This window comes from Salvelinus namaycush, chromosome 2 (assembly GCF_016432855.1).
Source record: "Salvelinus namaycush isolate Seneca chromosome 2, SaNama_1.0, whole genome shotgun sequence".
Lineage (NCBI taxonomy): Eukaryota > Metazoa > Chordata > Actinopteri > Salmoniformes > Salmonidae > Salvelinus > Salvelinus namaycush.
Window position 1 is genome coordinate 58146198 of NC_052308.1, and position 14224 is coordinate 58160421.

At 42.4% G+C, this 14224-nt stretch overlaps 1 protein-coding gene across 2 annotated transcripts in view; it reads right to left on the reverse strand.

The window, feature by feature from the left end:
- Positions 1-13571, reverse strand: part of rrbp1b (ribosome binding protein 1b) — a 28551-nt gene extending 14980 nt beyond the window's left edge. For both annotated transcript variants that reach the window (XM_039015541.1, XM_039015532.1), the window contains exons 1-8: positions 13443-13571; positions 9349-10051; positions 7682-7833; positions 5567-5689; positions 4876-5028; positions 4376-4494; positions 3748-3901; positions 32-170 (exon numbers count right to left, since the gene is read on the reverse strand). In XM_039015541.1, coding sequence (XP_038871469.1) covers positions 32-170; positions 3748-3901; positions 4376-4494; positions 4876-5028; positions 5567-5689; positions 7682-7833; positions 9349-10015 — 1507 coding nt within the window. In that variant the 5' untranslated portion in view covers positions 10016-10051; positions 13443-13571. The remainder of the gene's footprint in view (positions 1-31; positions 171-3747; positions 3902-4375; positions 4495-4875; positions 5029-5566; positions 5690-7681; positions 7834-9348; positions 10052-13442) is intronic.
- Positions 13572-14224: the final 653 nt, after the last annotated feature.

A 14224-nucleotide genomic window follows, 5' to 3' on the forward strand; every position in this document is an offset into this window, starting at 1 on the left:
ATGTAACCAGTGAGAGGTGGGTTCCACTGACCGGCGAAGGCTTTGGCCTCCTGTTGAGCCTGGTCTAGTTGGGCCTGCATGGTGTTGCTGGTGTCCTGGGACCTCTGGAGCTTCTGGCTCAACCCCTCCAGCCTCTGCTGCCAGGCCTGCTCGCTCTTCGCCTGGCACGCCTGTGGATGAGCACAGCAACAGCTTATTATCATGTGCAATGCATCTATTATGCATGCATATTCCTTATATAAGATATCTGGGTCTGTTCCAGAAAGCTGTATCAATGAGTTAGCCAAAAATTCCTTGAAAAACCTTAAATCATTGAGAAATATAGACTTAAAATATTTGACAGCAACAACCAATATACATATTTAGATTTCTTAATCAACCAGGAAATAAAAAGCTATTTGTGGTTGCTTAGCAAAGTTAGCTGGCTAATATACCTGCTTTCTGGAATACCCCACTGTATGACCTGGGCCCGGTTTCCCAAAAGCATCTTAAGGCTAAGTTAATCGTAAGAACATTGGTCCCAAAACCATTGTTAAAGTAGCACTTAAATGCTTGTTAATAACCGACTGCCGTAGAACAGCTAAGTGAGCCTTTAGAAAATAAAGTCTTTCCGCTAAACATAGAATCAAGACGTTTATCGGTTTCTCGGTGACCACCGATAACTTCAGAACAAAATGGACTACAAATACAACGCTGCAAAGGATAAAGACATGCTTCAAATTCAAACCGAGATGAATGCACTAATATATATATATATATACAGACAGGTACACCACACTAGTCAGGGAGTGACGTGGCCATGGCTTGCTATATAGAGCAGGCAGACATCGAGGCACGGTTTGATTGAACGTTAGACTGGGCAAAACAAGTGACCTAATCGACTTTGAGCGTGGTATGATCGTCGGTGCCAGGGCACGCCGGATCCAGGATCTCAGAAATGTCCACCCTCCTGGGCTTCACACACACGACAGTGTCTAGGGCTTCCCGAGAATGGTGCGACAAACAAAAAACGTCCTGTGGGCGAAAATAGCTCTAGTTGATGAGATGTCGAATTGCAATAATCTTGCAACCTAACAGGCGGGCCATAAACAGACAAATAACGGTGCAGTACAACAGTGGCGCCAACGGTACAGGCTGGTGGTGGTGGTGTATGGCCGTCCAAACTGCAGCAACTACACGATGCCATCGCGTCAGCATGGACCAACATCCCTGTGGAACATTTCCGAATGTAGAATCCATGCCCCAAAGAACTCAGGTCTTTCTGGAGGCAAAGGGGGGTCCGACTCTGTACTAGATGGGTGTATCTAAAACGGTTCAATCATTTTGACATCAATTTCATGTTCATTCAAATCGGCTTCTATTTTGCCAATTATAGGCTACCGTCTTGTGCCTCAACGTATTTCATGATGTGTAACGTGCGCAATGAGCTGTGTATTATTATAGGGTAAGCATTAGAATAAGCCGCCTCAATATTTGCAGACATAGGTGATAATACATCTATAGGAGCTAATCCATCGTCAGCATTGTGGAATAATTTGTAATGTTAAGGTAAGATGTCAACGGAGAATGCTGAACCTTTCCATCCTATCATGCTCCAACGACGCACCTAGTGAAAGTTCTAGCCTAAAAGAAATGTGAGATAATGCCTAGATGCTTCTTATAGTGGAGATCAAGTTCATAAATTGCCTGGTTAGGTTGATGAGACAGTGGATTGTGCAGTCAGATGGAACAGAGTAAATATGGATTTTAACATCAGATTTAGCCGGTGGTAACTTGTGGAATAGACACCGGCTGAAATGCGGTTTTAGGGGCCTCCCGGGTGGCGCAGTGGTCTAGGGCACTGCATCGCAGTGCTAACTGCGCCACCAGAGTCTCTGGGTTCGCGCCCAGGCTCTGTCGCAGCCGGCCGCGACCGGGAGGTCCGTGGGGCGACGCACAATTGGGCTAGCGTCGTCCGGGTTAGGGAGGGTTTGGCCGGTAGGGATATCCTTGTCTCATCGCGCTCCAGCGACTCCTGTGGCGGGCCGGGCGCAGTGCGCGCTAACCAAGGGGGCCAGGTGCACGGTGTTTCCTCCGACACATTGGTGCGGCTGGCTTCCGGGTTGGAGGCGCGCTGTGTTAAAGAAGCAGTGCGGCTTGGTTGGGTTGTGCTTCGGAGGACGCATGGCTTTCGACCTTCGTCTCTCCCGAGCCCGTACGGGAGTTGTAGCGATGAGACAAGATAGTAATTACTAGCGATTGGATACCACGAAAATTGGGGAGAAAAGGGGATACAATTTATAAAAAAAATAATAAAAATAAATTTTTAAAAAAGCGGTTTTAACCAATCAGCATTAGACCCACCCGTTGTATAATATGTCATAACAGCTGACAGTGCCATAAACTGTTATAATATGGTCATAACACATATAGACCTGATATTGCATTTTATGGCTGGTTATGACACCTACATAGTGTCACAACACACAACCTACCACACAAGGCAAAACATTCCATTACACCATACATGTGTCAACAGTACGTTTGTTATATATACACATTTAAAATAAATGTACCATACTAAATGAACATTGTAATTGCGCACATATTGATGTAGGACAAGACACCCTCTTTTTGACTGATGATTGACATAAGGGCATGTATGTAATAGGCCTATCTGGCTAATATGATTCGGACGGTCATAATGCTTCGTCAGTGTATTTTCTTCATCCAAGTAAAGTGCCACAGGACGGTCATAATATTTCATGACAGTGTCATACTTTATTTTCTACAAGTTGTTTAAAATATGAAGAAAAAGTGTGACTAAAGAATTCATTACAACAAAAAAGGATTTAACAAACTTTCAAATGAAATAAATTCTTGGCAGAAACGTTGACACTTAAATTAGGTGTCATAACCAGCCCTAAAATAACGCAATATATGTCTCAACAGGTGTAAAAATATGGGTAATGATAGTGTTATGACCATATTTTGACAAGTTATGCCAGCTGTTAGGGCATATTATGACAAGTGTTACTGCGGAAATCGACTCTAGGGGGTTAAGTAGTTTGTAGTAGTTGTAGATTAGTTGGTAGCCTGGATGTCAGTCTGTGCATGCTCAGTCAACTCAGCTGTTTGACATTACATCGACAGGAGTTGACAAAAGCACAAACCGACTGGAATCAAAGCTAGAATTTTGCAACGGAGTATAGAAACACGATAAGTGAAAAAAAATGTTTTGTCTCCATTCTAAACAACGTATGAATAAAGTTAGTAAGGCACACTGTAGCAAAACAACAGAATGGAAAACTAAAATATCTGTAATTATGCAACACATTTAGGTATTACCTCCATATTTCACTAAAATTCTCCCTACTTGAACACGCCTCAGTTGTCCACATCTGTTCTAGATTTTAAAAAACTGACTGACCTTAGTCCCAAATTAATTGCCACCCATGTTCTCATGTAGTCCACTACTGGACAAGCAGTGCACAGATGCAGGTGAACTGAATTGACTAAAGCCAATTGACTAAAGCCCAAATCATGATGCCGAGTTGTTACATTCTCAACTTGTTTTGCACTCCAACTTTTAAAATCGTACAATGCATACTTTCCCCCCTTCCAACTAAAGATAAAACATGAGGAATGCAAGGCCACACCTCTTTCTCAACTGTTGTCCTCCATTGTGATTGGTCCAAATTAAAGGTTATAGGTCACTTGGTGCAGTGGCGATTGGGGGGGGGGGCAACTTCACCCTACTCCGCTCACCTTGAACTGGGCAAGTTGCTCCACTGAAGCTGCCACTTTGGCCTCCAGCGCCTTCCTGTGCTCATCGTCAGCCTGCAGAGCTTCTGTCCTCTCGCCCAGGTCCCGGTTCAGACGAACACAGTCCTGCCTCAGCTTGGCCAGCTCCGCGTTCTGCCTGGAGGGGGAAAGAGAACAGAGGGAGACTTGTCAGACTTGATGAATTGGAGTGTGGCTAGGACAGTTTTGCATATGCAGTAACTGTATATCTCAGTTGCTGGTGTCCAAGAAAGGACATAATTGATGCTCTTTAGGCATGTTTTATTTCTGCATTATGTTAATACTTAAAATGAAATGGCATGCTAAGCAAATTGTGATACATATTGAAAATGCTAGATAAATCATGCTCATTTTTGGAGTCGCTTTACCATGTCTGTACAGGCTAGAATGAAATATTTATCCATCCAGCCAATACACGCACTTGGACCTCATTATACTTTATAACAAAAAAGAAAATATTTCTTATTGGGAAAAGTCCAGGTAGTTCCACCCTATTTTACTCAATTTGTTTACATTGGGTGCCCACTGAACAAGACTCAGATTTCCCCATTAAATAGAGAATAGGAGTTGTATTGTTAATTTCCCCATCTACCTGCTCTCGGCCTGGCTGGTGGCCTGATTGAGGGCGTCTCTCAAGATGGAGTTCTCCTGCTGCAAGCGGGCCAGCTGAGCAACTGGGCCATTGTCCAGTTGCTCCTGCAGGCTCACTATCTGTATGGAGGTGTTGGCAAAAAACATTTACATACATTTTTTTGCAGACAGTTAATAGTTCCTCATCTTGTCTGCCTTGTACTTTTATAAACAAGTCCAACACATTTTTACCTAGGGGTCACAATATGTCATTACTGTCAAATTCAGAGGCTGCTGTCAATATCACACAAAAAGGAAATGGTGGTAGCAGCAGCTCCATATTCAGTCAAGCACAGGAACATTGTGGAACGTTCAGATGGAAACACTGTAGAACAGACATGCCTCTGATGTGGAGTCAGGACTCAAGTCAGCTCTATTCATTGCATTTCTGTCAGGACTGTTCAGTACGTTTAATCACTCCACCCGAACACGACCCTGACGTTTATGGGGTCGTGAACTGACCTTAAGGTTGAGCAGCTGGGTCTCAGCCACGTGGTCCTGGGAGGAGGCCTGCATGCGAGCCTGGAGGGCAGTTATCTCCTGAGTGTGAGCACTCAGCTCTGCGCTCAGACGGGTCTCGACCTTCGCCATCTTCGATTTCTCTGCGCTCAGCTCCTGTGTGGGCATTGGGGATCGTTAGTGACATCAGCGAAAAACACTTGGTTAAAGTCGGTGTCCTGGGGTGCACATTTTTGTTCTGCTCCTTTTTTGGGGGTTTGTTAATCTGTTTCTCTTCCTGAGTGTTCCAACAGGCACAGTGTGAGCCAGTGGCATAAATACCACAGGAAGATAGTTACTGTAAGCACCAGCTACCAAATCCTGGCCTACTGCACTGAGGCCAAGACCTGTTTAAGATGCTACCTAGCCCAGCACTAGCACAGTTAATTAAATTCATCAACTTATCATTATGCGGTTTCATTAGTCGAATAAGGTGTATTATATTGTACCCTGTCCCTGGAAGTCAGTAGGATGTTTGTTTAACCAATTCTCTCCTTCCTCCCAAAGTGTGCCCTTCATTGATATGAAATTACATTACTGGTATAAGAAAAAAGGTGGAAAGTACCCAGTAGCCCATCCCTCCACCAATCAAATGCTTTTAGACTTGTGTACACTTCAGGAAAATTAAGATATTATTGGACCCGTGGTCTTTTACCTTGGTGAGCTCCCTCAGTCGATTCTTGGCGGCGGTGACACCCTCCTGCTCAGTAGACAACTGCTTCTCCTTCTCCTCTAGCTGTTTCTTCAGGGCAGCCGTGGGATCCCCCTTCTGAGAGGCCTAACCAACAGATACGACACAAGTTCACCACCATTGATCGGCTACAGTTGATGTTAAGACAAGCCAGAGAATGACTACACCCCAAATAGCAACCTATTTGCTATATAGTGCACTACTTTTGACCAGTGTCCACAGGGCCATTTGGGACTCAGCCAATATAATCTCTGTTGGGAAATATCGGAAAAAAGGTGCTTCCAAAACTACTAGGAAAAATCAACTTTAGAATATTAAAATTTGTTAACAAGTGTGAAAGGCTAGGGGGGGGGGGGAGCTACAGTGTTCTTACTTGAAATGTTGCTAAGCTTAATTAATTCAGGCTTCTGCAGTTTAGAAGTGTGTGTGAAGACAGTTTGACTCAGACAAAAGATATTCCATGTACAATCATGTCTGAGTCATTTTAACCGTAGCCAAGGTTTCTCAATCTTGTCTCAGAAAACACCTGTTCCTTTTTATTTATGCATGTATACAGTGCATTCGGGAAAGTATTCAGACTCGTTGACTTTTTCCACATTGTTACGTTAGCCTTAGTCTAAAAATGATTAAATTGTTTTTTTCCCCCCCTCATCAATCTATACACAATACCCCATAATGACAAAGGAAAAACAGGTTTAGAGTATTAAGATTTTTTTTACATAAGTATTCAAACCCTTTACTCAGTACTTTGTTGAAGCAACTTTGGCAGCGATTACACCCTTGAGTCTTGGGTATGACGCTACAAGCTTGGCACACCTGTATTTGGGGAGTTTCTCCCATTCCTCTCAAGCTCTGTCAGGTTGGATGGGGAGCGTTGCTGCACAGCAATTTTCAGGTCTCTCCAGAGATGGTTCAAATCTGGGCCACTCAAGGACATTAAGAGACTTGCCCCGATGCCACTCCTGCATTGTCTTGGCTGTGTGCTTAGGGTTTCTGTCCTGTTGGCAGGTGAACCTTCGCCCCAGTCAGAGGTGCTGAGCGCTCTGGAGCAGGTTTTCATCAAGGATCTGTACTTTGCTCCATTCATCTTTCCTTCAAATCCTGACTAGTCTCCCAGTCCCTGCCGCTGAAAAACATACCCACAGCATGATGCTGCTGCCAGGTTTCCTCCAGACATAACACTTGACATTCAGGCCAAAGAGTTGAATCTTGGTTTCTGAGTCTGAGTCCTTTAGGTGCCTTTTGGCAAACTCCAAGCAGGTGGTCATGTGCCTTTTACTGAGGAGTGGCTTCCGTCTGGCCACTTCACCATAAAGGCCTGATTGGTGGAGTTCTGCAGAGATAATTGTCCTTCTGGAAGTTACTTCAATGTCCACAGAGGAACTCTAGAGCTCTGTCAGAGTGATCATCGGGTTCTGGTCACCTACTTGCCCAAGGCCCTTCTCCCGCAATTGCTCAGTTTGGCCAACTCTAGGAAGAGTCTTGGTGGTTCCAAACTTCTTCCATTTTAGAATGGAGGCCACTGTGTTCTTTGGGACCTTCAATGCTGCAGAAATGTTTTGGTACCCTTCCTCAGATCTCAGCCTCAACACAATCCAGCAGACATTTTTTGGCTTGGTTTTTGCTCTGACATCTACTGTCAACTGTGCGGCCTTAAATAGACAGGTGTGTGCCTTTCCAAATCATGTCCAATCAATTGAAATTACCACAGTTGGATTCCAAGTTGTAGAAACATCTCAAGGATGATCAATGGAAACAGGGTGCACCTGAGCTCAATTTCAATTCTCATAGTCTGAGTACAAAAGGTATTTTTTATTTTGCAAATATTTCTAAAAAGCTATTTTCACTTTGTCATTATGGGGTATTGTGTGTAGATTGATGAGGATTTTTTTTTAATTTAATACATTTTAAATTAAGGCTGTAAAATAAAAATTGAAAAAGTCAATGGGTCTGAATAGTTTCCGAAAGCACTGTATGCCTGCATTTCTACTAAAGGGAATGCGGAGGTGACTTGGCCACGAGCCACTGTTTAATGATTGCGTGTGTCAGTCAGTGTCATTCTGGAGAGGAATACTGTACCAGTTGCCAGGAGTTGAGGCCAGCCTTGACACTGAGCACTTCGATGAGCCTTTGGGCCTCTCCCTCGCTGAATGTCATGCTGCTCACAGTAGACAGTAGAGTCTTGTATGGCAGGAGGAGGGGAGCATCAGCAGAGTCGCCGGCAGCAACCACTACAAGGAGAGAGAGTGAGTTGGATGATATGTGTGCCAGGGAGTTCCCTATGTCAGGGGTTACAGAATTACTACTTGCCTATCATTTGGATGACTTAATAGTTTATAAATTGAATAATAAACATACTTTTCTATAACTTGGATGGTTTACTTTATTACTTGGATGAAAGACCAGTTTTTAACTTCGATGAATTACTTGATTGTTTCTTACTTGTATGAGTTACTGTAGACTAGTAGTAAACAAAAAATAAGTTGGGGATGGTTAGAGGGGGAGGTCTTGGGAGAATGAAGGGCCATGTGATCTTCAATTCTATACTGAACAAAATTATTAGAACGCAACATGCAACAATTTTGAAGATTTTGCCGGGTTACAGTTCATAAGGAAATCAGTCAATTTAAATAAATGCATTAGGCCCTAATCTATGTATTTCACATGACTGGGCAAGCTACCCCATGGGTGCCCCCCCTCTGACGATTCCGCAGGTGAAGAAGCCGGTGTGGATGTCCTGGGTTGGCGTGGTTACAAGGTGGTCTGCTGATGTACGTACTGCCAAATTCTCTAAAAAGGTGTTTGAGGCGGCTTATGGTAGAGAAATTAATATTCAATTCTCTGGCAACAGCTCTGGTGGACATTCCTGCAGTCAGCATGCCAATTGCATGTTCCCTCAACTTGAGACATCTGTGGCATTGTGTCGTGTGACAAAACTGCATATTTTAGAGTGGCATTTTACTGTCCACAGCACAAGGTGCACCTGTGTAACAATAAGGATACAATCTTCACTGTCAGTGATGTAAACAAATTTGTGCACAAAATTTGAGAGAAATGAGCTTTGTGCTTTAAGGAACATTTCTGGGATCTTTTATTTCTCCTCATGAAACATGGGACCAACACTTTACATGTTGCGTTTATATTTTTTGTTCAGCATAGATGACATAGGGTCTAAACCAGAACCCATTGCTTTCAATTGACCTTTCATCATAATATCAATGCTTCACTAGAGAGACACTGTGCTAACAACTTCCTCTAGGAATGCAGAGGTTGTTAGCAGGGCTGGGGTAAATTACTAATTCAATAATTGAAAAAAAGTGCATTTATTTTCAATGACTTCTTGATTAACATAAAAAGGAGAATCTATTCATGTTAAGTTTTTTAATTCCTAAATGTTATATTAAATAACTTCCTGAATTGACTTAACTGAATTTGGCAAGTATCCTAGTGGTAAAGAGTGTTGGGCCAGTAACCGAAAGGTCGCTGGTTCAAAACTGAGCCAACTAGGTGAAAAATCTGTCGATGTGCCCTGAAGTAAAGCACTTATTGATCTTGTAAGTTGCTTTGTATTAGGGTTAAGAGCGTTTGCTAAATTACTAAAATACAAAAAAAAATGTACAATGTCATTCGAATTGACCCCAATCCTCATTTATAGAGTACATTAATTGCAATAGTTTTATATTAAGAGTTATCATATAAATAAAATAAAGTAAAAATGTGATCATAGCAAATTATTTACTACCAACCTGGCTCAGCCTTTGCTTTGGATTTTTTCTTCTTAGCAGGTGCCTCAGCCTTGAGCTCCTCTGCCTTGACAACGGGTGCGGCGGGAGTGTCACTGGACACCAGAGTGGGCGCGGCAGTCAACGGGGCAACCTCAATCGCCACAGGTGGCACGACCATGACAGGCACTTCCTTGGCGATGGTCTCCGGGACAACGGTAGGCTTGGCAGGGGCCGGCGCCACCTTAGCCACCTTCTTCTTCTTCTTCGGGGAGGGGGCGGCAGCCTCCACGGCCACTGGGGCAGGGGCAGCACAAGCGACCATGACAGGATCCGGTGTAGCAATGGGCTCTGGTTCAGGTTCAGGCTCAGGCTCGGGGGCAGCGAGAGGCTCAGGTTCGGGTTCGGGCTCGCTAGCAGACTCTCCGACCGGTTCTGGGAGATCCCCGTTGGGCCGCTCTTCCTTCTTCTTGGCTTTGCTTTTGTTCTCCAACGCCTTCTTCTTCTTATTCTTCATAGAGAGCTGGGTCTGGGCAGACTTGCCCAGTTCATGGCGGTGCTTGGCCAGGGCCTCCTCGTACGATGTCTCCTTCATGGAGAGCGTGGAGACCAGAGCAATGCCGATGGCGGAGACTACCATGAATCCACCAAAGACCATGAAGCCGAGGGTTTGGGGGTCGTAAACGTCCATGTCTTCTTTTTTTTAAATCTTGTCCCTCCGCAAAGCCTAGCACAAAAAAAGTAGAAGTCGCGATTAGTTAGGTGTCAAAGGATGCGAGCCATAGTCATCAAAAGTCACAACATAATGTTTAGTAAATTGGTTCAATAACGGCAAGTTCACGATTTAGTTTTTCCCCTCTCAATATATTTATCAACCACCAGGGTGACATTTCACAGAGAAGGATCAATGAGTTAGCCAGCTAACCGCTAAAATATAACTCCTATTTTTCTGGTTTATCAAGAAGGCTGATCTACGGCGATATAAATTAAGAAAACATGTGATTTCAGAATATTTACAAGAGTTACACAAGCAAAAATAAGTTGATGCTGGTAGCAAAACTTCCAAAAATGTGCTCGCTCATGTGTAGTAATGTTTAAAAGCCTTAATTTATTTAGAAAAATGTGTTGGCTGGCTCACTGATCTAATATATTACAATGATCAGTCAAATAGGAAGAAAATCACAAGCAGGAGTAGAGATGGCACGCATGAGTGTCTCGCAGAAGTTGAGAAGTTCATACCAGTAGGCTATTCATCCCCTGTGGTGCAGGAGATGACTGACACACGAAAGGCACTAATCACAATAATTATACATTTTACTGAATCTGTAACCCTTTGCATACTTTTCAAAATTAAGTAATTGATTATCATCCTAATCTAACAGTCACCTACCTATCCATTGATGAATTTATTGGGATTTTATAACAGTAACCAGATTCTTATAGTTTAGGGTTAGGCTTTCTTGTTTTAGTGGCTCAGTTTTGGTAGGAGTCTTCGAGGAAAGGTTAACATTGAGGGAATAATGTTGAGGATGGGCAAAAATAGGGATAGGGTCTATGCGTCTCACACATTCGTAAAGGTGGACCAAATTTTGCTGGGTAAAAACAACAATCTCTCCATTGCTATACGACCAGCTCCTGAACTTCTAGTAGGGTTAAAGAAAAACAGATGTCTGAGAAAAGCTTCACAGCCCTTAATTTCTCCCCTGGACAAAAAGCTCTTCTCACAGAGGACAGAGAGTTCAGCATGCAAATTTTCATCCACAAGAGAACTCATGTTACGCAACACCCTCGAAAGACATACACACCCCCCCCCCCTTCCCATCTACATTCATGTATATATAAAAAAAAGCACTTTGTCTCCAGTTTGCAGAGGATACACCTGTACGCAGTTGCACTGCACAAATTCCCTATGAGTTACTTGACCAGGAACCATTCCGGAGAAGGACTCCTTCAAGAGTGGGCTTTCAGCTACCCATAGGCCTGAGAGGCAATGCTGACTCTATACAGTAGATAAGGTCTGTGTACCAAATGGTACCCTATTCCTTATGTAGTGCTCTACTGTTGACTAGGGCCCTCTGTCCAACAGTAGTGCACTACATAGGGAATAGTGTGCCATTTAGGACATAAACAAGGCCTTCGGGTGAAGAAAAAAATGCTGACTCTAAAGGAGTGAAGACGTCCATGCTTTCTCCCTCTTCAATAGTCAAATGCTCATAATCAATCGGAAAGCAATAGTAGCAATCTTATGGAATACAAGCATTTGGGTATCCATTCTGAAACTGATACTTTGGGATAAAATGCTTTAGTGTTGAATTGAAAATTACTTGACAAGGTGATTCGAAGACATTCGATCAAACTGAAATAAACTCCTAAAGGAGCAAACAGTTGATTTACATCAACATTAGCCTATAGATAAAATAGGGTCACTGATCAATCTATCGGTTTTGCAATAGGCAACAACTAGTCATTCTAATAATGCTATAAAACAAAAGCGAACCACGTGGGTGTGCACTGTGCAGTGTCTAGCTACAGATTGTTACACCAGATAATGTGATTTAACAAAATATTTTTGGTGTCCATTACTGGGAGTTGCACGGAGAATTTGACCAACCTTAACTTGGCAATACTATTTTCATTCTCGATTTGGCCAAACATGTATCTTCTAAAATGTCCGTGTTCAGTTGCAGATGGTGGGTTTGAATTTAGAAAATGCTCCGTTATTAAAACAAAAATGTTGCTCCATGACATAATCCAACAATATGTACACGCCATCTTGTCCAGTTCAAATCTTCTTAGATCAAGACAGGTGAGTCTCATCATGACACTTTGGGGTGGACCCACCTGTCTCAATCAATGGTAGAAAATGATTTGTACTACACCAAACAGTACCTAACCTGTAACTCCCAGTAATGGATACCAAAAATCATTGGATAAATCACATTATCTGGTGTAACAATCTGTAACTAATCATTCTAATGTAAAAATGCCCAATGTATCAAAATACACTGCAGACATTTACCCTAACTGTAGATAATGCTGAATTCTCGAGAGTGTAGAAGGGGCTACGTGTCTCTACAAACAATTAACCCCTTGTGATGTACCCCTCTTGTTATGTAACAAGAGGAGAACAGTTGCCTTAACGTTTCTACCTATAGTCTACTTGACCACTTGCCAGTTTCAAAGTTTATTGGCACCATACAACTTTACAACTTACAGTACCTCAAATATGCTACTCATTACAGTTAAACAAGTAATCATTTAAAAGCGTTGTAGAGAATATTATTGAGAATAGGTTTATGCAGTGTTTAAACGTTTCACCACAGGCAGGCCTACAATAGACCATTCTCCTTATTCTCATTATGTAGTGTTTTAAATTTTAAAACATCTAGCATCCCCTCCACAAGAAATAAATGTCTAGCATCCCCTCCACACGAAATAAATGTCTAGCATCCCCTCCACACGAAATAAATGTAACTGGCCAATTTGTTTTCGTTGTCTCTAGCGAAGAAAACTTAACTCGTGTCCAGTGTCCTTAGCTACGTGTCCTCAAGAGACGGCCTACAACCATCATTAGAACCCGTTGATTGATCACTCATTGACCGCAGCATCTCAATGTGTTTGATGTTGAGCCCTTTAACTCAAGAATATGAGCGAGGAGATAAGGCTATCCCGATACCATCAATACAGCCATTACAATGCATCTCAATGCCAAACTTATGATATTTGACACGTCACTTGGTTAGACTACGTAATATTAAAAAAATATATACATTAGTCTGGGTCTACAGATGCAGTTCATTAGAATAGGGCACCAAAAATGAGTAAAAAGTAGGCTTAGGCTTCCCCAAACATTAATCAATACTGTCTACTCTTTCAAACCGAAAAGATCAAGCAACATTGTATCACGAAAAGTAACGATAGTTCCTAAGTCAAAGTTTCAAGAACATCATTTTTTTTCTCTCAACGTGAAAAATTATCAATTCATTTTCCGACATGCATTTGTCTATTCGTACGAGGCTGGGTTACGATACAACTGTTCCTTACACTACGCTCAGTTAAGACCATTTCCTATTCTTTTAAATGATTCATAAATTTTTTTTATATAAAGAATCTCTTACCCCGACCACCAATGTTCCCTCTTTCTGAATAGCCGCTGAGTGTGGAGTCGTGGCACTTTCTCTGAGCTGGCGAAAAGCCATCCCGTTGCCCAAAAAACTAATTTCAAAGAGCGATTTCATTGGGTAGAGGGAGATCAGTCAAAGGCATTTAAACTAACCACGTCACTTTTAGGGTTTCAACTAGTTACCACAGCCACAAAGTCAATATATCACAAAAAAATCATGAAAACAAATATATATTTTTTGGTCTTAATTTAAGGTTAGGGTTAGGCATACATTTACGGTTGAGGTTAGGGTTAGGTTTAATCTCAGATTTTAAAAAGATAAATGGTATAAATAGGCGGGGTTTATGACTTTGTGGCTGTGGTAAGTAGCGAAGACAGTTTTAGGCTGCACGAGACAAAGGAGGCGTGACTGTTCAATAAAGCCAGACTTTTGGGATTTGTAGTCTCAAATCTAGGTCTCCGTATCTATTTCTGTTGGACTGTTCCATCAGTATCTATTTATCGCTCTCTCTCCCACACACACACACACACACACTTCACTCTGTTCCCTCCTATTTAAGTGAACCTGAATACCCAAGTACTATGCATATCCACATAGCCCACATGCAAAAACACCTGTAACAATACACACATTGCAACACCCATACACATACACACGTACGCATGCACACATGCACGCACACTTAACTTTGTTCCCTCACATTTAAGTGAACCTGAATTCCCAAGTACTATGCATATCCACATAGCACACATGCAAAGACACCTGTACCAATATAC